The sequence below is a fragment of the Rhinichthys klamathensis genome, unplaced genomic scaffold (genome assembly GCF_029890125.1).
Source record: "Rhinichthys klamathensis goyatoka isolate OS25496 unplaced genomic scaffold, OSU_Roscu_1.1 h1tg000123l_1, whole genome shotgun sequence".
Taxonomy (NCBI): Eukaryota; Metazoa; Chordata; class Actinopteri; order Cypriniformes; family Leuciscidae; genus Rhinichthys; species Rhinichthys klamathensis.
In genome coordinates, this window is record NW_026606660.1 from 7,561,998 (window position 1) to 7,584,420 (window position 22,423).

The 22,423-nt window shown below is 37.6% G+C and overlaps 1 protein-coding gene across 1 annotated transcript in view; it reads right to left on the bottom strand.

The window, feature by feature from the left end:
• Nucleotides 1-22,423, bottom strand: part of syne1b (spectrin repeat containing, nuclear envelope 1b) — a 150,828-nt gene that overhangs the window by 55,885 nt on the left and 72,520 nt on the right. Inside the window, exons 45-70 of the mRNA XM_056256044.1 lie at nt 21,944-22,147; nt 20,705-20,912; nt 20,485-20,597; nt 19,057-19,262; nt 18,751-18,900; nt 17,661-17,952; nt 17,128-17,300; nt 16,737-17,046; nt 14,737-14,901; nt 12,970-13,326; nt 12,729-12,865; nt 10,039-10,216; nt 9,750-9,932; nt 9,109-9,252; nt 8,016-8,171; nt 6,590-6,754; nt 6,067-6,239; nt 5,033-5,186; nt 4,809-4,952; nt 4,569-4,733; nt 2,835-3,152; nt 2,329-2,484; nt 1,611-1,784; nt 732-1,058; nt 325-477; nt 76-243 (exon numbers count right to left, since the gene is read on the bottom strand). Coding sequence (XP_056112019.1) covers nt 76-243; nt 325-477; nt 732-1,058; nt 1,611-1,784; nt 2,329-2,484; nt 2,835-3,152; nt 4,569-4,733; nt 4,809-4,952; nt 5,033-5,186; nt 6,067-6,239; nt 6,590-6,754; nt 8,016-8,171; nt 9,109-9,252; nt 9,750-9,932; nt 10,039-10,216; nt 12,729-12,865; nt 12,970-13,326; nt 14,737-14,901; nt 16,737-17,046; nt 17,128-17,300; nt 17,661-17,952; nt 18,751-18,900; nt 19,057-19,262; nt 20,485-20,597; nt 20,705-20,912; nt 21,944-22,147 — 5,073 coding nt within the window. The remainder of the gene's footprint in view (nt 1-75; nt 244-324; nt 478-731; nt 1,059-1,610; nt 1,785-2,328; nt 2,485-2,834; nt 3,153-4,568; nt 4,734-4,808; nt 4,953-5,032; nt 5,187-6,066; nt 6,240-6,589; nt 6,755-8,015; nt 8,172-9,108; nt 9,253-9,749; nt 9,933-10,038; nt 10,217-12,728; nt 12,866-12,969; nt 13,327-14,736; nt 14,902-16,736; nt 17,047-17,127; nt 17,301-17,660; nt 17,953-18,750; nt 18,901-19,056; nt 19,263-20,484; nt 20,598-20,704; nt 20,913-21,943; nt 22,148-22,423) is intronic.

The following is a 22,423-nucleotide window of genomic DNA, read 5'->3' on the forward strand; positions in this document are numbered from 1 at the left end:
GCTTGCAAGATGCTGCAAAGCTATTGTTCATGGTCTGGAAGATATAAATAATAGCTATAATAACAGTGCACACACCTTGTGTCTGGCTAGCTGTTGTGTGGCCGTCTCTAAATTGCCACTTTGCGTGGAATCAGAAGTGACCAGCCTGCTAGACATCTGTAACAGCCATTTCTCTACTTCTTGTAGTTCACTGTTATAGTCCTCATGCTCTCTCACGCTCTCCATCAAACTCCGAACATGAACCTACAACAGACCAGCAAAACGCATGGAACACAGGTAGCAGAGAGACGTTTTCAAAGGGTCTTGTATTATGCATGACCATACCTTGGCATCCTTGCATAAGTCTTGATAGTCGGCTTTCAACTTGCCAATGTTCTCGCTGACAGACGGGTCCCGGATCGTTTCAAGAAGTGCATCTCCCTTCTCTATAACCGATTTGACAGCTGACCCATGGGACTGGATGGTCTGCTGGATTGTCTAGAAGCAGACGAAGGAAGCATTTGACATAGAAAAGGGTTTACATGACTCTCTGAAGACGGCTGTATTAGAAACTATGCATAATTGTTCATGCTCATACAAAAGTGATTTATCATGTTGTTCCTGTTCATTCCTCACTCTCTGAATGTTGCTATTAATGGCCACTTGGATCTAAAAAAACTCATTATAAAACATTGTAATGAATTCACTGCAATTGTCTTTGTTCTCTCACAAAAAATCTCTGTTTTGATTACCTTATATTTGGCTAGCTGAGCCTTTTTTTGGTAAAGTTCAGCCTTTGGCTCCACAGGGGACGCCAGTAGTGATTTTGTCTCTGTAAGCCATTGTGATTGAGTCTTGTATTTGTCCAGGAAGTCTTTGGAGAGCTGTATCGATTTCTCTGTGGCACTGAGCTCTGACCGCAGAGCTCTGATCAACGCCTCCAGCTGGGAGAGTCGGGTGTCGACTTCCTCCTTGAGCTGCTCTGCCTCAGGTTCCTCCAGGAATGTCATGGCACGATCCGTCTTTTCACGCATGGTCTTCAGGAAGGTGTGACCCAGCTCCATATCACCCTGCAGAGCCTGAGGCATAAAAAAAAACTTCATATGAGGATATGCACTAACGTCTGTGAGATTTTTTTTTTATTTTATATAAAAAGTCTCTTGTGCTTAGGATGCATTTATTTGATCAAAAATACAGTAAGGACAGTAATATTTAAAAGAACTATTTAAAAAATGTAATTTATTCCTGTGTTGCAAAGCTGAATCATTACTCCAGTCTTCAATATGCTGATTTGATGCTCAAGAAATATTTCTTATTATTATCATCAATGTTGAAAACAGTTGTGCTGCTTGATATTTTTGTGGAAACCATGATACAATTTTTCAGGATTCTTTGATGAATAGTAAATTACAACATTTTTTTTTAAATAGAAATATTTTGTAACATTATAAATGTCTTTACTGTCCCTTTTGATCAATTTAATGCATCCTTACTGAATATAAGTATTAATTTTGTCAACAAAAAAAATTATTGACTGCATCACTGCACATTTTTGAACAAAAGTGTAAACTTGCACACGTTAAAGTATAAAGCTGCTTTATCTTAATAATAAAAGATCATATTTGTCAAACCTCTAATTTTTTCATCTTCTTCTCCATGGAAACACGATCGACCACATCAATGGTAGTAGTGGTCACACTACTGAAGTTCTTTTGTGCTGTGCTCAACCAATCAGAGAAGGTCCTAAAGACACTCTGGGACTCTTCAATAATGGACATTTCCTCCTTCAGCTGCTTGATAGTGTCCTGTAAACACATATAAAATGAATAGTTCAATTCAGCATTGTAACTCTTGTGCTGTATTTATAGTATGTGTGTTTCAAATCATTACAAGGCAAAATATCCCAAAAGATGAGTTAAATCTGACTTATAAAAAAAAATATCCTTGAAGGAAAGAGTGCTAAATAACGTAAGTAAATTATATATATTTTTAATTCTAAAAATGTCTTTTAGGGGCAAGGTTTGAGTTAAGGTTAGTCTTTCACAATTAAAAATGGGTTTATTTAAAAACAAAATAATTATATGATATGCCCCCATTTAGATAGCCATTTGAATGTTTTTTTATGGGTTTACTTATCTATACTTTGGGTACAAAACTGCCTCAAAAAGTTACGTTTAGCAAAATCTCACACAACCCCTCTTGGAAAGATTATTCATAAATAGAATAAATACTGTTTATTAGGGTTAGGATTAGTCTGAGGTGATTACAATTAGATTTATAAACACTTTATAGAAGGTTTATGGTATGTCTTCATTAAATTGGCTAGGTAAATGTGTGTTTAAAGCGTACCTGCAGGTGTAGCAGAAGGGCATGATAGCGGGACGTCAGTTGTGTGGCTCTAGCACTGACTCTGCTGCTTATGGGCATCTCTTCTAAAACCTGTTGGGCCAGGACACTGAGACCCTCGATCTCCTCCTGATAGGCCAGCACCTCCTCATGCCAACCCTGAAGAAACAAATCACAACAATATATCACTGACATATTCTACTGGAACAGTTCTCTTAGAGCAACTGTAGGTTTCGTGAATAAACCTCATCTTGGGTTTGAACCTATGACCTTTAGCATACCAATCCAGATTTATGGTAACTATGATGTAAAATATTTTTTTCAAATTTGTGAATAAAACAAAAATGACTGGTGTGCATTTTACAAGAAAATACAACTTTAAGTCTTTCTACTACAAAATATCACATTTAATTCAATGCGTTAATTGTCGTTTCTTTGTGACTATTTGTGAAATTTACTAGCAATTTCTAAGTAAATCCTACACTATTTTTTTTTTCAGTGAAGCCAACCTTCAGGAGATGTAGCTGTGCCTCTTTTGTTCCTCTGTCAGAGCGACGGCCGGAGCGTAACTGTCCTTTAGTTTCCATCCCCTTGAGCCAGTTATCCAGCCGCTGGAACTTCTGCTCAATCTGCCGGAGTTTAGCAAGAGCGCTGTTGAGGTGAGATCTGGTCTCACCAAGCCGGGCCTGATACGAGCCCCACTCCTGCTGGACCGTCTCCAAGCATCGATCCTCTAACTGCGGGACGCCCCAGGGAATCACCTGCTCTCGGGTCACCAGCAGCGCGTTGAGCAGAGCGTGACCTTCTGTGCAGTGCACCTGCAGCTCCTGGAGACGGATATTAGTTATTTCTCTAATGCATATTTATATTAAAATACCAAGTGATCAAACTATTCAGCAGATAATTACAAACTAAAAAATATATATATACGTATATATATATATATATATATATATATATATATATATATATATATATATTGTAGATCACATCGGTATTGGCTAATAATGACATTTCTAATTTCTAATGGCACATCAGTAATTTTAAACCAGATGGCCAGGTCCACTAGCGGGGCTTCCAAGGGATGGCTTGAACCTGTCCCATTTAAAGTTCCTGTAGTGGCAGGTAATTTTCAAACATTCTATGGTCAGATGAAACAAAACAAAAAAGAGGGTTTGGGTTTGGTTCACACAGGGATAAAAAAGTACCCCATGTGTAAAATGAAATACTCTGCTGTATCTTTAATGCTGTGGGCCTAATTTTCTGCCAGAGGTCCTGGACATCTTGTCCAGATACATGGATTCGATCAAATACCAACAGATAAAAAAAATCAAAACCTGACAGCCTGTGCTAGAAATCTTATAATGGGCCATGTTTGGATCTTCCAATAGGACAGTGATCCAAAAACAAGGGTCACTGAGCACAAAACCAAGCATCTGCAATGGCCATCCCAGTGCCCAGACCTGAACCCTATAGAAAACGAGTGGGCTGAACTGAAGAGAAGAAGCGCCAACATGGATCTGGGAATCTGCAGGATCTGGAGAGATTATTTATGGAGGAATGGTCTCTGATCTCTTGTCAGGTGTTCTCCAAACTCATCAGGCATTATAGGAGAAAACTCAGAGCTGTTATCTTGCAAAAAGGAGGTTGCAAAAAGTATCTAATAAAAGGGGGCAAATAATTGTTCCCAATGTGTTTTGGAGAAAAACATTTATTTCAAAATGTGATTTTCCCCCCACTTTCAATTATTTTACTTCAATAAAAGGTTTGATTTTTGCACTTAAAAGGTTTGATTTTTGCACTAAAAAATAAAATATCAAAAGGATAAACAATGCAGATTTATTTTTTACAGCCATCTTTGATCATATTTAGCAAGGGGGCAAATAATTCTGACCAGCACTGTATATATATATATATAACAAAATTTCATTTTCAACAGTTAGACAGTCTAAAATGTGATTAATATTTTGTCATAAATAATTATATTTGAATATACACTACGTGTTATGTACTACTTATCTTATCTTAAGCATTATGTTTGTTAATGACATATTCAATTATTTGGCAAATACTTTTTCTAAATAAAACTTAATATATAAAGCATTAGTCATTAAAAGAAAAAGACAAATTAAAAGTCCTGCAAGATGTTTCAAAGTTAAGAAAGATAAAATGAACAAATAAGGTGTCAAACTTTCTCAGCATATAATGTCCCTCACAATAACTACTTCAAGACGTCTTCTGACCTGTAGTTTGCGTAGCGTGTCCTCTAGAGTCTCGACGTCTCCCTCCAGCTGTGTGTAGCAGCTCAATCTCTCCTGCTGTTGCTCCAGCCAGTCTTTAAACTCATGCAGACTGCTCTGGTACACCTGATGGGCCGAAACCAGCTCCTCCGCTTTGGCAACTGCACACTGTGGAAGAAAAATGTGAGTGCATCAACACGTGCTGAATATTCGATATGGTGACCAATGAGGGATGTATTATACCTGGGCTTTATTTTTGACAATGTTATAGCGCTCTTGCAAGTCTTGAATCTCTAGCTGGGTGACATAGTGCTCGGCCATGTTGGATCCCTTCATGGATATGACGTCCAGAACACTGCTGTGACTCACAACATCTTCTGAGAGCAACTGAAATGAGGAGAATGTTTGTAAGACAGGACTGAATACAGTTACAAATTATTCAGAGACAATTGACAATAACACCGTACTTTGGCTTTGCCCAGGTTGGTGGTTTTGTCTCTCATCTCAGAACACTGTTTGTCTGCAGAGTTTAAAGTCTCTTCCACAGTCTCCATCCAGCTCACAAACTGACGCACGTCCTCCTGGTAACTGGTCCACTGTGACAGAGCGCCCTCCAGTTGACTGTTCGAACCCAAACATAACACCCTTTAATATAATAGCTAATTCAACTTCAGCAAAGAACACTCTTTTTAATAACAACCATTTTTTGTCTGTACAAGGTTCCAGAGTTCGCTATATACTAGTTTTGAGTCTTCTGTTTTAATCTCAATGAGAAGCTGTTTTGCAATGATTTCAGATGTATTATTCATTTGTTAGGAAATGGAATCAGATTATCTTGCCAAGCTAACAAAAATGTGTTCTAAAAACGTTTTGCTAACATTCCCTTTAAAGGGATAGTTCACCCCAAAAATTTGTTCCTGTATGAACCTGTATGAATTTCTTCCTCTGCTGAACATAAAAGAAGATATTTTAAAGAATATGGTTAATTATTTTCCCGCTGCCTTCCATAGTATGGAAAATAAAATACTATGGAAGTAAATGAGGCCCATCAACTGGTTTACGACATTCAAAATATATTATTTTGTGTTCAGCAGAAGAAAGAACCTCGTACAGGTTTGGAACAACATGAGGGTGAGTAAAAGATGACAGAACGGTAACTTTTGGGTGAACTATCCCTTTAAAATATGAAAACGTTATTTCTGAATGTTCTCTGAACGTTTAAAACGTCTAATTTTTTTAAATGTTCTAAAAATGTTTTATCATTTTGAAAACATTATGGCAATTAAAGTTTACAAATGAAAATAACTTTTTATTATTATAACGTGTGTGTGTGTGTACATATATAAAATAAAAAAATAAACTATTCTCTGCTACCACATAAAATTACATATTAGTGTATATACTTTTTTATGACACCCATCAAATACAAATTTAATTATCAACGAACCAAGTGTATTTTTATGTTAGGCTTTTGCACTGATTTTAATAAGACCACATTAACCTTTTGCACTGAATAGATGCTGACAGCAGTCCATCCCAGGAGTCCTTGAGGTCCTCGATTTGTTGGTGGACCAGATTTACACCCTCGGCGGAGGTGTTCCTCTGAACAGACTCTCCTCTTGTTAGCAGCATTTTCAGCTGGATTTCCTTCTCTTGACGTGCCGTCAGTAAAGCCTGGGTAACGTATGCAAAAACCTCTCATTACATGCAAACTACATGATAAGGGCCATGGAATCAAATGCCCATACAAATCATGCAAATGCCCATAAACAATGTTCAGAATGAGGTCCGAACTCCTGTGCTTACTGAATACTGCACGGTATATAATGCCCACTACAAAAGTAGTATGCGAAATAGTATGCAATATTCAACAATAAACATTTCAGTAGTATAGAATTCAGTATGCTACATTAATGTTGCATGACCTCACTCAATTTTACGTTTGATTTATGTGGCATCCAGTTATCATTTTGGAAGTAAATATGGTTGTTATGGTGACATATATTCTCGGCTGTGTTCGTCACCTCGAGTTTGATCATCCTGCTGTCCAGCACGTTTTTGTCTGCGGTGGGAGTGCAGTAGGTTTGCAGCATGTGACTGGTATCAGCCACCCAGTTCTGCAGCTCTTTCAGGCCCTGCGAGAACAGCTGGTGCTCGGACACAATGCGGTCGATTCGAGAAGCTTTTTCCTATCAGACAGGCACAACATAATCGGATAAATAATCACTTCTCAAAGATAAAGTGAATAATTTGCTTAGGATAATATGTCCGTGATCCATACATGATCATAACATACAGTTAATAACAATTATTTGGTAGGGGTAGCATCTTATTAGAAATAGTCATTGTGTTAAAAGGAAAGGAACAGCACTTTTTAGTCATGTTGAATACTTATAGGTCTGGATGATTATTCCATATGATTTTTTTTTTTTTTTTTTTTTTTTTAAGCCATAACAATACTTACACTGCCCGAAATACATCATTTTTTGTGCAACAATCGAGTACTTAATTGAGAACCTAAACACAATGTGAATATAACATCAAAAACAATAGTTTGGGGAAATTTAATAACTGTTCATGAGCTTAATTACCCCACACAACGTTTTCAGATAAAATATGTTCTTCACCCTAAATAGAATACGTGGGCTGTGTCCAAAACCGAAGGTCACTGACGTAAACATTTAAATGCACATATTACTGTAAATGCACACATTTTTTTTCAGATATCTCTATATCAAGTTTTAATATTATTAAATATCATTTAGATATCCAAGCAAACATTTCATGCTTATTTCTCGGTTTAAATAAATAAATAAATACATTTAGATTTTTTTTAATCATGTTTGAAATTTAAAAATGTAAAGTGGATGGATGGGACGGACAGACAGACAGACAGACAGACAGACAGACAGACAGACAGACAGACAGACAGACAGACAGACAGACAGACAGACAGACAGACAGACAGACAGACAGACAGACAGACAGACAGACAGACAGACAGACAGATAGATAGATAGATAGATAGATAGATAGATAGATAGATAGATAGATAGATAGATAGATAGATAGATAGATAGATAGATAGATAGATAGATAGATAGATAGATAGATAGATAGATAGATAGATAGATAGATAGATAGATAGATAGATAGATAGATGGATAGATGGATAGATGGATAGACGGACAGGTAAATAGAAAATAAAAATAAAAATACTCTTTTAAACTTATAAATTAATTTACCGCTCCATCAGACACCATTTTTATGTTGACAGACCTTTACATAAACATTGGATTTGTATGTGTCTTGATGCCTTCCAATCTTTATTTGATACCAGATAAAACCGCATTTTTAAGGTTTCGGACACAGCCCTATGTGCGCACACAGTCTGTCGACCCCTGCAGCACTGGGGACGGGTAGCCATCGGGCAGACAGATGGGACGTTACCTTGGTCAGGTTGCTTAAAGCTAGGTACTGAGCTGAGAGCTGCGAGACACGGTGCACAAAGCCCTTTCCGGCCGTGTGTCCGTCCCACAGCTGCTGGGCCTTCTCCCTCAACCTGTGCAGCTGAGACTCCTTAGAGGCTAATTCCTCTAGCAGAGACTGTGAAAGCACAGGCACGTTAGCACACAGAAGCATCGCACACAGTCCTGTGGTGTTAGTCAGATGATTAATAAAGCAACATGGCAGCACATGAACAGCACAGACGTTAAGACTGGGGATAAGCGATGTGAAAATGTGCATGACAGAAAAGCAGATTAAAGCATGACATGAAAGCAGCTGTTTTCTACACTTGATCACATATGTACTGATCATTTTCTATACATATATTCTGACATTAAAGTCTAATGACCCTCCTTACATTGTTAATACACATCCCTGGTTTCATTGCGCACACATCAGTGTTGTAATTATTGTTACTTAAAACTAAAACTTAATAACCTGAAATAAATATAAACATTAAATGGAAATTTAAAAACTAACTGAAATAAATGCTGAAGTACCTAAATTACTAAAAAAAAATATATATAAACTAATATATATTAAGTTAATATATTTTTTAAACAGCACATAAAATGACAAAAAAATAAAAAAATATATCAAATATTCACAATATTAATAAATAAATAATACTAAAATAACACTTTATAATCTTTTATCAAAATAAAATAACTTGGCTGGCCTTTAAAAAAGACTGCTTTTCGAATGATGTCACCAAGACCACGTAGGCTATTTCATAATGTTAACCAACAGCCAAGTAGCTATTTAACTTAGCCTTCTTTAAATAAGCAAAATAACTTGTGATGCATAAAATTTCTGCCCAACTATATTATAAAGTATACATATTTTTCTCATTGAATTTCCCATTTGACAGAGAAATACGTCACACTATGGAAATGAAATGAGGTGTGAATGCTATTTCATGTTCAGCGGCAATGCCATAAAGCGTAACTACTCCGACCAGCTAGAATGATGCTTGTGAATGGCTCTTCTGGAAATGGCTGTGAATAAAGGTGGTATTGATTACGTTGTACTACACCTGTAACCTGTGCAGTTCCTGTTTCTTGGCTGTGAGGTCGTGTAACCGACTGCTGCTCTCCCGTACGGCTTCTTCGGTTTCATTCAGCCAATCCTGGAGCGGCTCCACACTCGTTTCAAAGTCCCGCATCTGAGACTGAAGATTCTGGAACAAAATAGTCAACGATGCTACGTTTAAAGAGAGAACGATTGATTAGCAAGATCAGGAAATTACAATGTTTTTTGATCTAATGATCTAAATGATTTACTTAAGTACCCCTTGAGATTGCTAGAAATATTGAAAAACATGAATAATAAATGCAACTAGATTTTTAGATGTTGCAGATAGTTGCTATTGTGCTACGCAATGGCTGTTTTGCATGGAATCTTTTTTTCCGCAACAGAATAAAATAATAATAAAGGTTATTTGCACTTTTTATCTCACAATTCTGACTCGCTGTTACAAGGTAAAGTCAAAATTGTGAGATAAAAAGTCGTAATTACCTTTTCTTTTTTTGATTCCCTGGCGGAAACAAGCTTCCATAGTTTTGAGTGGTGGTTTACTGGCCCAAATGAAGAGTCTCAGGCTCAACAGATGTCACTAGATTAACAGATGTGTGTGCATTTGTTTATGATCAAATGATCTCTCATAGCGTCGGACACCTGTAAGGCGGTCTCTCTCTGGTGCAGATTCGTCATGAGTGTTTTCCAGTCTTCTCTGGTTGTGTTTATTTTGGCTCTGACTGACTCCACTCTGTCTTTGGCAATGATACTCATCAGCAGTTCTCCGCTGGCTGCCACCGTGTTTAGTTTGCCGTGGCCTTGCTCACGGTCACTTAGAAACTCCTGCAATAAGAAAAAATGACTCTCATTAATGCAAGAAATTATATTTCGTGTTCCAAACTGGAACGGAATTCATTCGAAAACTCGTAATGAATCAATGCAATTTTACCTGGATCTTCTGCAGACTGGACGATGCTTCCGCCAGGTTCTGAGGCACATCAAAACATTTGGCTGTATTGATTTTCGCATTGACCAGCCACTGCTGGAAGTCTCGAAAAGCAGCACGGAACCGCTGCTCCAGGAGCTTCTCCTTTCCCTGACACTCCCGGGACGCCTGGAGACTGAGGCTACAGTGAAGAAGAAAGATGCAAACGACTGTCAGGGTTCTGTCACTTCGGTCTGGTTTATTCTTGGTTTGGTCCCCGAGCTCTAACACTACTATTGTCTCGTCTTTGTGTGGTTGTTTGGTTTTGAGTACGCTTGGCCCGTGTGCTCTTTCGCGTGATGTCGTATGTGTGGTGTTCGGATTCAGGGAAATCGGTCTAGTTCGGTCTCGGTGTTCAGACAGACATTCTCTATGCTTATTCTCTTGTTGTGAGTGTTTATTCACTCACTGTGCGCTCTTGCCTTGTGTGTTTTTGTCGAGCATCTGGTTTGCGTTTTCACTGGCCGGGCATTTGTGTAGCCATGTGCTTCCTTTCACGTTATCTTGTTCTGTGTCATTTTTTGTGTGGACACAGTTAGTGAGAGTTTTTATTTGCTGCTTGTTTGTGTCATGTTTTGTGTGAGCACATGGCTTGTTTTGTTTGTTTCTTTGTGCCATGTGCTGTTGTCTTAGCCTCGCTCCTCTTGTTAGCTGATTATTGGTTTATTTATCCCACCTGTACTCCCTCATTACCCTCATTGTTTGCTCTCCTATTTATTCTCCATTTGTTCTCTGCCCAGTGCCAGCTCGTTGTTGTACATTCCATGTGTGCTGTTCTCCCTTATCCTGTCGTTTGTTCAAGCCCTGCTCTGCCTGCTGTGCTGGAAGTCTTGGGGCCCTATCTTGCACTCGGCGCAAATGACTTTGTACACTGACGCATGTATCATTCCTATTTTGCACCCGCGCAAAGCGGACTTTTCCCTCCACAGACGCACGTCGGTTAACTAAGAAATACACTTGCGCTCCCCGGGGCGGTTCAGCGCAAAGAGGAGGCGTGTTCCGGCGCAAACTTTCCCTCATGCTATTTTGCTGTTCTATAAAACAATTGCGCCACTGACCAGAAAAAAACTAGTCTAAAGTCAGTGGCGCGTTGCGCGTTGTTCATTATGCTATTTTAAGGGCGCATGCTTGGCCATAATCAAGCGCATACACGTTGATTCTCTCATCTAAGCAGCAGTTTTCATTTTTGCAAATCATACATTATTACGATAGATAGATAGATAGATAGATAGATAGATAGATAGATAGATAGATAGATAGATAGATAGATAGATAGATAGATAGATAGATAGATAGATAGATAGATAGATAGATAGATAGATAGATAGATAGATAGATAGATAGATAGATAGATAGATAGATAATTTATTGTAAAAGCATACATGAAGCTTACACATTTACCCAAATTATCATACGCCTGTTTAACAGAAGTTAATTTGGGTGGGTTTCTCCATCCCCAATGTCACTTCTCTGTGTTTTACGGCCCTGACGAGAACGTTGCTCTCCTCGGCTATGAACCGCTCCTGGCGCGCACCTGGCAAATCCGCCGTTATAATAGGAATCCGATTTAGAACAAGCGCCTGCTCTTAAAGGGAATGTGAGATGACGCTCTGATTGGTTTATTTCACGTTACGCCCAAACCACACCTATGAATAATGAAGCTACTTCAGACCAACCCCTTTTAGATTTGCGCCAGGCGCAAGAGGCATTTATCCCGCCGGGAAAATAGCAACAGCGCCGGGATCCGCCCACAAAGTTACTTGCGCTTTACGCTTTGACACTTGCGTTTCAGATCGTTAAAATAGGGCCCTTGATGTTTTTCCCGTACTGGGTAGTTTTAGTTGGTATTTTGCTTACTTTTTCTATCTAAACAAAGAACACTGAAGTGCATCTCTGCATTTGGGTCCTTACTTTCCAGCACCAGACCAATTTCTGTAAATCAGGGGGTGCAAAAATGAGGGCTTCTGAATAAGAACGTTTTGTACGGATTTGTACGGAGCCCCGCACGAGACGTAGGGGAAAAATATCTATATCGTGGCTATGAATTAACGAATCATTCCCACGACTTACTAATACTGTCTTGCATGCTGGTCTATTATTATGATTGATTTTTCGATAATTTCCGATTTGCCCACCCCTGACATGTTATATGGGAAAAAACAAACTATTGCTTATTGGTGGTTTTAAATATCAATCCGAGTCTCTCCTTCCATATATAATTGGGGGATTCTCGGTCAGTCTGTTTTATTTTAGTATTAGTTATGTACCATTATTGGTGTAAATTAATATATATTTTGAAATAGCTTTTATTTTATATTTTCAGTTTTTTTTTTTTTTTTTTGGTTTACGCTTGGCCCGTGAAATTTTGTTATTTGCTTTTTGGGTTTGTAATTCGAATTTTTATATATATATATATATATATATATATTTTAATTATTTAACTTTAAGTTCTTTTATATATTTTTATTTAAGCTTCAGCAATTTTGGTACTTCAGCTAAAAAACTATTTTTATCAATAGTTTATATTTTATTTTACTTCAGCATTATTTAAAATTAACAAAAATGATTGTTAATCATTTTATTTTTAGTTAACAATAAGAAAAATGGTCTGTCTCTTTGTAAAACCTAGAAATGTTGGTCATAAGCTCTCGTACCTGTTGTATTCTTTAATGAGGGCGGACACTCTTTCAGATTGAGCGCCCAGATCTCTGGAGAACCGGCACAAGTCATTGAGCTGACACTTCAAATTGTCAGACATGGGCTCCACATTTAACAGTGCTTCCAGGGTGTCCTGAGACATAAAAACATTAAGCACAGCAACATTAAAATAACAATTATATATAATATATATATACAGTATATATAGCTTTTATTATTTTGCTCTGTAGGCTTTACCTTCGCTATCTGCCAGCCCTGCACAGCCTCTTCCCCCGAGGTCATTTCCTCCACCTGCTGCAGTTTGATGCGTGACTCTTGCAGCTTGCTGCTGAACTCCTGCAGGTCCTGCTCCAGCTGTGCAGCTAAGCTGTTGAACTCCTGCTCTGAGTTGGCCATCTGAGATAGAACGCCCTCCAGACCAGAGCACACGTGTTTAGCTCCGCGCTCCCACTGTTCCCAGGCCGAGAGCATGCCGGACTCCTCCCTCTCCAGAACCTCACAGCCCACCGTGGAAGTGTGGTCCCGTGTGGCGGCTCCACAGCTCTGCACACGGGTCAGGCGCTCACGCCCTTGATTCTTGGAGTCTAACAGTCCCTAAAATAAAATTACAATGCTTTAAAGTTAACATAAAATCAAAACTGACCCATTTTACTTCCTTAAAGGGATACTTCACCCAAAAATGAAAATTACCCCAATGTTTACTCACCCTCAAGCCATCCTAGGTGTACATGACATTCTTCTTTCAGACGAATACAATCGTAGTTATATTAAAAAATGTCCTGGCTAATCCAAGATTTATAATGGGTGTGAATGGCTGGAGAAAATTTGAAGCCCAAAAAAGTACATCCATCCATGATAAAAAAAAATACTCCACATGGCTCCGGGGGGTTGATAAAGGCCTTCTGAATCGAAGCCATGGGTTTTTGTAAGAAAAATACCCATATTTATAAGTCATATATACCCAGGATGGCTTCAGGGGGAGTAAATCATGGGCTAATTTTCATTTTTGGGTGAACTATCCGTTTTTGGTTGTTGTTGTGCATAAGATAAGATATCAGAGCATATGCCCTCAAAAAATTGGAATATGTTTTATACAAGAAAATACTTGAATACAAGAAAATCATTATCTACTTCAAAATTTCACGTTTAATTCAATGTTACTTGCTTTCTTTGTAGTTATTTATGAAATTTACTAGCAGATTCAGGGTTAAAATTCATAAATTCATGTAAATCATTCACCAAATTGTTTTTGGTGCGGTGTATAACACAATTTTCAGGGTACATTTAATTTACAATGAACAAAAATGTACAGATACTGTCCAATTTTAAGGAAATACGCTATATTAAACCATGTTTTTTGGACATGGAAACATGGCTACAGTATGGTATTCAATAATGTCTTTTTTATATGAAAGCTCAGCTGAAAATATCTATCATTACAAAAACTTATTTTATACAACTGTTCAAAAGTATGGGGTCAGTAATTTTTTTATATATATATTTGAAAGAAGTCTTTTCTGCTCACCAAGGTTTCATTTATTCGATCAGTAACAGTACAGTTACAGAACAGTAATATTGTCAAATATAATTACAATTAAAAATATCTTTTACCGAGTTGAATATATTCTAAAATGTAATTTATTCCCGTGATGGCAAAGCTGTATTTTCAGCATCATTACTCCAGTCTTCAGTGTCACATGATCCTTCAGAAATCAGAAATCAATTTGCTGATTAAGAAACATCTCCTTTTATTATCAATGTTGAAAACAGTTGTGCTGCTTAATGCTTTTGTGCATGTATACTGTATTTTTTTTTTCAAGATTCTGTGATGAATAGAAAGTTAAAAAAAAAACAGCATTTATTTGAAACAGAAATCTTTTTTAACTATGTCAAATTCTTTACCGTCACTTTGGATCAATTAAACGCATCCTTGCTGAATAAATCTATTCATTTCTTTCAAAAAACGGTAGTGTGTGTCAGTATAGTAAACACAAATAAACGTACCCTGACTTTAGAGAGTTTCCTCTGAACAGAAGCAGCGTCACCAGACATATCTGACCAGCGCTGGAGCTCTTCTTTAGCCGAGGTGAGCCAGTCATTCAGGTCACGCACCGAATCCACGTACTGCTCATGCTCTTTGACCATCTCCTCCATCTGTTGGACTTTACTCTACAGCACAAGACAGTATATACAACACATCAGAAGAAAGAAAACTAATACCGTTTCATTTTTTAATAAATGTTCCTGGTATTTTGTGAATAAATCATGATTGCAGATTATTATATATTATATTTTATTTTCATAGTCTTTTATCATAACATAATTTTCTCGGCCTCAAAGACAACTTTTCTAAAATACATATTTTAAAGCAATAATATTGCTTAATTTTCTTGACCAAATAAAAACCCAGAGGATGAAATTAACTCTCATCCTACATTTTTTTCCCCCTAGATATTTAGTTTTTCTCATAAATGCGTTTCGTTTTCTTTTTAAGGCATTAGCAGACACTATTCCTGCGTTCGAAATCGAATATTTCCCTTCTATATAGTAAGTAAAAAACAGTACGCCAAAAGAGTAGAATGTGCGAATACATAGTATCCGAAAAACATTAGCCAAAAAGTACCCAGTTGACCTACTACTAAGTGTGCATTCGATGGACACTTAACTATCCCAAGGACATGGGAGAGGATTTATGAATAACAGTTGAAGCGACACAACTGACGCTGGTAGGTCATGTGACAGTAACAACATGGCGGATGTAGTCTGTCTGAATTTCATTCATACTACCTTTATTCAAACTATATAGAACATACTTTTTTACCGGTCGCAAAGTAAATTCAAACTTAAAGGTGCTATAAGTATTTTTTACCGGCCTCTATTGGTGATGTTTCATGCGAGCACTCATGGTACCGGCCACACTGAGACTTTCAACACACCGGAGAAAGCATCACACAACATGCTGGAAACTCATGTAACTGCAACGTTACAATAATAGGCTACTTTTATCAGCTTGACTTTGAACTAATGCTCCATGCTCGTACCATGATAACGTTACATTTGTGGTGTTATCTAGCATAAGGCATTTCACTAACTATTCGTGTATCTTTCACAATCAGCAATGTCAACATAGGTGAATGTATAATATGATAACGAAAACGGTTAGTGAACTAGACTGAACAATTTCAGTGTAACAGTAAGATCGTAGGAAGTAACATTACTGTACTGAACGTGTCTGGAAATGTGTATTATAAACAATATGATAGTAGTGGGATGAGTGACGTTAGACAGTAGATCTAGTATATAAAATAAAAGTTACATCCTAAAGGACCTACTTTTTGTTATCCTGGAACAGTTTTTTGTATTCATTTCATGTCTCATATTGTAGTTTACCTTGCTATTTCATTACACTTTACCATTATTTATTTCAGCATATCTGAAAACTTAATAAAAATAGCGGAGGTCTGCCGATGTTGATCCGTGTTTTCGTCCTAAGTCGATCCGATTCACGTTTGGCCTGACGAGCTTCAGCAGATAATTTTTTGTTTTGTTTTGTTTAGTTTTTTAGATTTATGTGGAGTTTGTGTTGGAGTGTGTGTTGTGCTGGAGGCAGGTCGTGTTTGGGTGTTATCAGACTCCATGTCGTCAGCTGCAGTGCCGTCGCATAGACTGTATATAAAAAGGAGAGAGGCTCGGGAGCGCGCATGCACGTCACATCCGATGGATTTCGCAGAAAATCCGACCCGGAGACTTCACATAGAAATAGGAATACTGGCCTTCAGAGGTAATAGCAAAACCCGACAAGTGGATCATTGTAATGTGTGATTACAACCGCTCACACACAGGCAATAAAAAAAGGATTCATTTTAGAAGAAAAGTTACATATAGCACCTTTAAATGTGGTTCCTACGCAGACAGTTTGCGATTTCAGACGCACCGTATTATCCTGAGTGACTTACAGGAGGTGGTTTGAATTGTATGCTTATATTTAGATGACATATTTTTACCTTAATGACACTTGTGATGTTGGTAAACTGTGTGTTAAACTCAGATTTTGGTCCTTCAGCGAATGCCTGGTCTCCTGTTTTCTCATACATCTCTGAGGCTTTCTCATTCAGGCGGGTCAGTGCTGAGGAATGGACCTCCACATCAGCCTGAATGGCCCGCAGGCGTTCCAGCAGCGAGGCCTTCTCTTTTAGCCCGGGCTGCTGGGGCAGAGCCACTCCGGCCTCCTGCTCCACCATCTCCATCCACTGCTGCAGCTGAGCTTTACTCTCCAGAAAACAGCCCCACTGAGCTACGGTCCACTCCAGACGACTGCATCACACACACACACACAGATGAGTATTATATTATTCTGCAAAGTTACGTTTCATAAGAGGAGACAGGAACTCTCACCTGTGGCAGCTCATTGCGGTCATGAGGATATTGGCCCAGGAATCCTTCAGACTCTTGAGCTGAGAGCGGATAACTTCCTGTTTATCCCTACTGCAATTCTTCAGCACCTGTTCTCCCTTCCCTACGGTCATGTTGAGCTTCACTTCCCCTTCACCCTTCATTAGCAAGATGTCCTGAAACAATATCATCAAAATATCAATGATTATATATCATTTTTGAGAATCTAAAAAAAAAAAAGTGTGTATTATTAACTAACAAGACTAGTAATGAAATTAAGAAATGAAATTAAGAAAATAAATGAAATGAAATTAATTGACTTTAAATGAAATGAAATTAAATTAAATTGATTTAACTTGAAATTAAATTAAATTAAATTAAATTAAATTAGAAAGTTATATATAATATCATTAATATATAATTGAATAAAATAGTATAAAGAATTTTTTTTTAAAGTGCTGCCTAGTGCGCACTATATCAAATAGAAAATAATCCTCTTATGTCCTCATATGGGTGTCATGGCTCTGTTTTCTGACCTGAACCAGGCCCAATCTCTTCTCCAGAGTCTCTTTATTCCCGCTGGTGCTGTTGAGTGTATTGAGGCGCTCCTGTACGCCGCTGAGCCATCCCCAGGTGCTCTGCAGCGTCTCCGCGAAGTTCTGCTGCTCCTGCTGACTGAGCTGACACACGCGCAGTCTCTCCCTCGCCGCCTTGAGAAGCGCCTGATGCTGCAGCTGGAGCTGTGCAGACGCCCGCACCTCCGCCCCGCTGCCGTGACCCCCCTCACTCAGAGCCTGAGCCTCCTGACACAGACTCTCAAACGAGTCCCTGCAGGAGAAGAGGTTGGAAAATTATTTGCACTTAAAAAAAACAATCAATACATTATAAGTACTTATATATTATAAAATGTCCATATTAGATGTGTAAATATGAGTAAATCTCACAAAAACATGCCCAGGTCACATTTCCTACAAATAAGAAATATGTTTAATTGTCATGAAAATAATTTCACAATGCAAAAAAACATAAGACCGGCTAATAACATCAGTTTAGGTCATATTTCCCTGCAAAATAAAATAAAATACAAACATTTAAATAAATAAACAAATAGATAGTTATTTAATTATTAATATTTATTTATTCATTCATTCATTTAAATGTGTGTATTTTTGCATATATGAAATGTTTCGGATAGGATTTTCACAAATTGGTATACAGTACATGCTTAAAAATTATATTTGGTAACACTGTACAATAAGGTTCAATAGTTAACATGAACTAAGAATGAACAATACTTCTACAGCATTTATTAATCTTAGTTAATATTAATTTCAACATTTACTAATACATTATTAAAATCAAAGGTTGTATTTATTAACATTAGTTAATGCACTGTGAACTAACATGAACAAACAAAGACTGGATTTGTAATAACTAACATTAACATAGATTAAGAAATACTGTAACAAATGTATTGCTCATTGCTAGTTCATGTTAGTTAATACATTAACTAATGTTAACTAATTAACCTTATTGTAAAGTGTTACCTAATATTTAGCAGGTGCAAAAAAAAAGGCTGTTTATTTTCCATTCAGTTTGATATTTGTCAGTTTAACATATTCTAACCTCTCTTTAAGCACTTCATGTTGGAATTCTTCCACGCGCTCCAGCGTCACTCTCTCCTGATCGCTGTGTCTCCCCTCGGGCAGCTCTGTGCTCATCCTCACATCCATGCGCTCCAGCCAGCGTGTCAACCTCTGTAGACAGCTCTCAAAGCTACAAAGACACAGCACAGATTTCAATTCAGAGCGTTTGGGCCAAATAACCCCCGGCCAACTTGAGAGTCGAGACACAGCAAAGCCGCTTATCCGCAGGAATTATTTCAAACAATCTGCCGCTGTAATATTGAACCCAGCAAGCAGCAGTTCTCACCCGCTGAGCAGACTGGCGCTTTCTTCCAGGTTCTGCTGGTTCTGTTTACACTGCTCCACGTAGCTGTCCCAGTCCTGCTGGATAGAGGAGAGGTTCTGCTGGACCTGGCCAGCGCTGGCTTTGGGGAGGTGTAGAAGAAGCTTCTCGCCCTCTGTACACACCAGTGTTAGACGGCTGTCTCCGTCATCCACTCGCTCCAGAGCTCCCTGTGAGACAGAGAAGTGACTCCACAATGAGTGCTAAGTGTTAAACATACACAAGCCACGCTACTTCGCTTGTTCCACGGATAAAACATGCAAAATCCCACAGACTTGCATTGAAGAAGGAACTAAACATTTACTACCATTTACCGCATCTCTTCGCTTCAGGAGGCCTTTATTAACCCCCTGGAGCCGTGTGGTTTACTTTTATCATGGATGGGTTATAAAAATCCATATATGCACTCTTTTTTGGGCTTCAAAATCTCATTTACCATTCACTACCATTACCAAGACCCAGGATTTTTTTTTTTTTTTTTTTTTAAATAACTCTGATTGTATTCATCTGAAAGAAGAAAGTACACCTACACCTAGGAAGGCTTGAGGGTGAGTAATTAATGGGGTAATTTTTATTTTTGGGTGAACTATCCCTTTAAATAATCCTGAATCTTTTTATCATGGTTTCCACAAAAATATGAAGCAGCAACTGTTTTCAACATTGATAATAATCACAAATGTTTCTTGAGCAGCAAATCAACATAATTGAATGATTTCTGAAAGATCATGAGACACATACATTTTCTATGTGAATATATTTCATAAAATGGAATTTCAAATTAATATTTCACATTTGTAACTGTATTTTTGATCAAATAAACAGAGTCTTGGTATCTTTTATTAAAAGATACCAAGCAGCAGTTCTCACCCCACTTAAAACTTTAGAGGATTATTTTATTAAAAACCACCTAGAAACCGCAGAGAACATCCTAACTATCAGCTGCATAACAAAGCCCGACAACCACCACTAATAACCATAACCACCACTATATACAACACTATATAGAATCATGAGGGCACGTTTTTGCACAGGGAAAGCACAACTATTCATAAAAATCCTTCTAAGAATCATTAGAAAGATCATTTAAAAATAGTACTTCATAATAGGTCACTACAGCTCACATAAAAAATGACATAATATTTTCCAGTTAACTCTTCCATGTTTTTTTCTGCCCAGTCACAATCATCAATAGTGTTGCTTTAAGACATTTTAACATTTGCTTGGTATCCATTTTTAAGGCCACCCACACTGGTCCAAATCCCACTCAAAATAGCTATAAAATATTTTGCCATTTTACATTGCATTTCTCTTCTCAATGAGGTCAGAAAGATTACTTGACACTTTAAGGCAACATTTTTCAAACTGCTCAGTTACATGTAGGATGAGGTGTACCTTCAATTTCTGCAGTTTGCGTTCCACCACGCTCATGTCACCAGAATGGTCGGCACATTCTCTCACAATGTCTTTCTGTCCAGAGAGCCATGTGTGAAACTCGTTCACAAGATCTGAGAAAAGAAGACGACAAAGAGGACAGTAAGTAATCTTACTGCGATGTCTGTCCTTGTCTGAACCAAAGGAAAGATCATTTTAATTCAGGAAGACTGATTCTCACCATTGAAGTTCTGCTGGAGGCCGTGCTGCATGGAGCCAAGCTTCTTAACACAGAGCTGATTGACCGTATCATATTTCTTGATGAGGTCAGTCAGAGAGGAACCTAAACCAGCTAGTTCCTCTGAGGGGTATTTTCTGCAAAGCGTGTTCAAACTTTCTCGGGCTGAGTCAATGCTAGTCTGCTGGTTTTGAAGCTCCTTCTGGATTTCCTATGAATTGTATGCATAGAAAACCTTTAATTTTTTTCTCTTGAAGTGCATTTATAATGCTAGTCAAGATTTCTTGTAGCAAAACAGTCATAATTTAGTATTATCTGACCATTTTCCATTCTCTCGGATCCCTAGACAGAGCTCAACGGTAAGGATTTTTCTAGTGTGTTTCAGATTTTTACTAGCCCTGCTAAAATTTTCACTGGCCGCACCACCACCACAAAAATATATATTATACTGTTTTTATAATATGTTGTTTTATTTATTTATTTTTTAATGTAATCTTCTATTTTAATAAATAAGGTTGTCACGGCACAAACATTTTAGATACCGGTGAAATTTCACAAAACTTGATTTCACATTTTTTACACCACGACAAAAAACTGCTATTCATATAAACATCAAACATAAAAAAAAAAACAAGTAAACAATCAACAAGAAAATACAAGTAAATTTAAATGACAAGAAATAGCCCAAATAAATACAATTTAAAAGTTACAAACTAAATAAACAGTGCTTTAAGATTAACAGTATATTCATATAAGAAATACTACAGAAATTGAAAAATAAATATCAAATGTAAAATAACACTGCTTAGTCTTCACTGTATAAATTAAATATAAATGAATCCTTATTAAAGCAACAGAAGAAGTTTTTTAGTCAAGAGCAATGAGTGATTTTCCTTTTGTCTTTTTTTGTTTGATTAACATTATTGACACAGACAGCAGCAGGTTTATTAGGCTGCTGTCACTTTAAGACCTGACGCACACATCTCTTCGACTGTTTAAGTTCATTTTATACTCTGTAACTCATTGAAGACTGTGCTTTCAAGGGTAATCACTAAAAAAAATGTTTTGTGTTTTTGCAGTCAATTCTGTCCCAAGCGTCTTTCACGCTTGCCTTGGGTCATTGGCCAGTCCTTATTTCCGAGCCCTGCCTAGAGCTTTTAAAACTTCTATATGAAATGATTGAAGATTGATGCTAATCGTGATATGTATCATTTAAAATAAAAGGAATCACACTTTTTGTACCTTTACTCTGCAGATCTCTTCAGGAGCTGTTCCACAGGGTGAATCCACCAAAGATCTCTCAACGTCCGTCAGCCACTCAGACATCTGGGTGAGGAAATCTTCCAGCTGCTTCTTCTGAGAGCAGAAATCTTGGAGGTTGCTCTTGGCTTGATCACATAACTCTTCGATGCTACTAATTTTCCTTCTGAGGTCCGTCTCCATGACCTGGAAGATATCAAAGGTTTGAAGATGGCGTACAGGTAATGAATCCAATGGAGAAAAAAACAAAGATCAAATGGAGATCAAACTAAAGACAAGCTCACACTACATGACTTTTGGCTGGATTTTGCTGTCACATACAGATTTCCAAGGTGTGCAACAAAACCACCGGATCGCGATTGATATTTTTGTCACGTGATATTGTAGTGTGTGCAATGCAACGATAAGGTGGAACTAATCCAGCTGTAGTGTTACAAATTTATTAAAATGTTTAATTTAGAT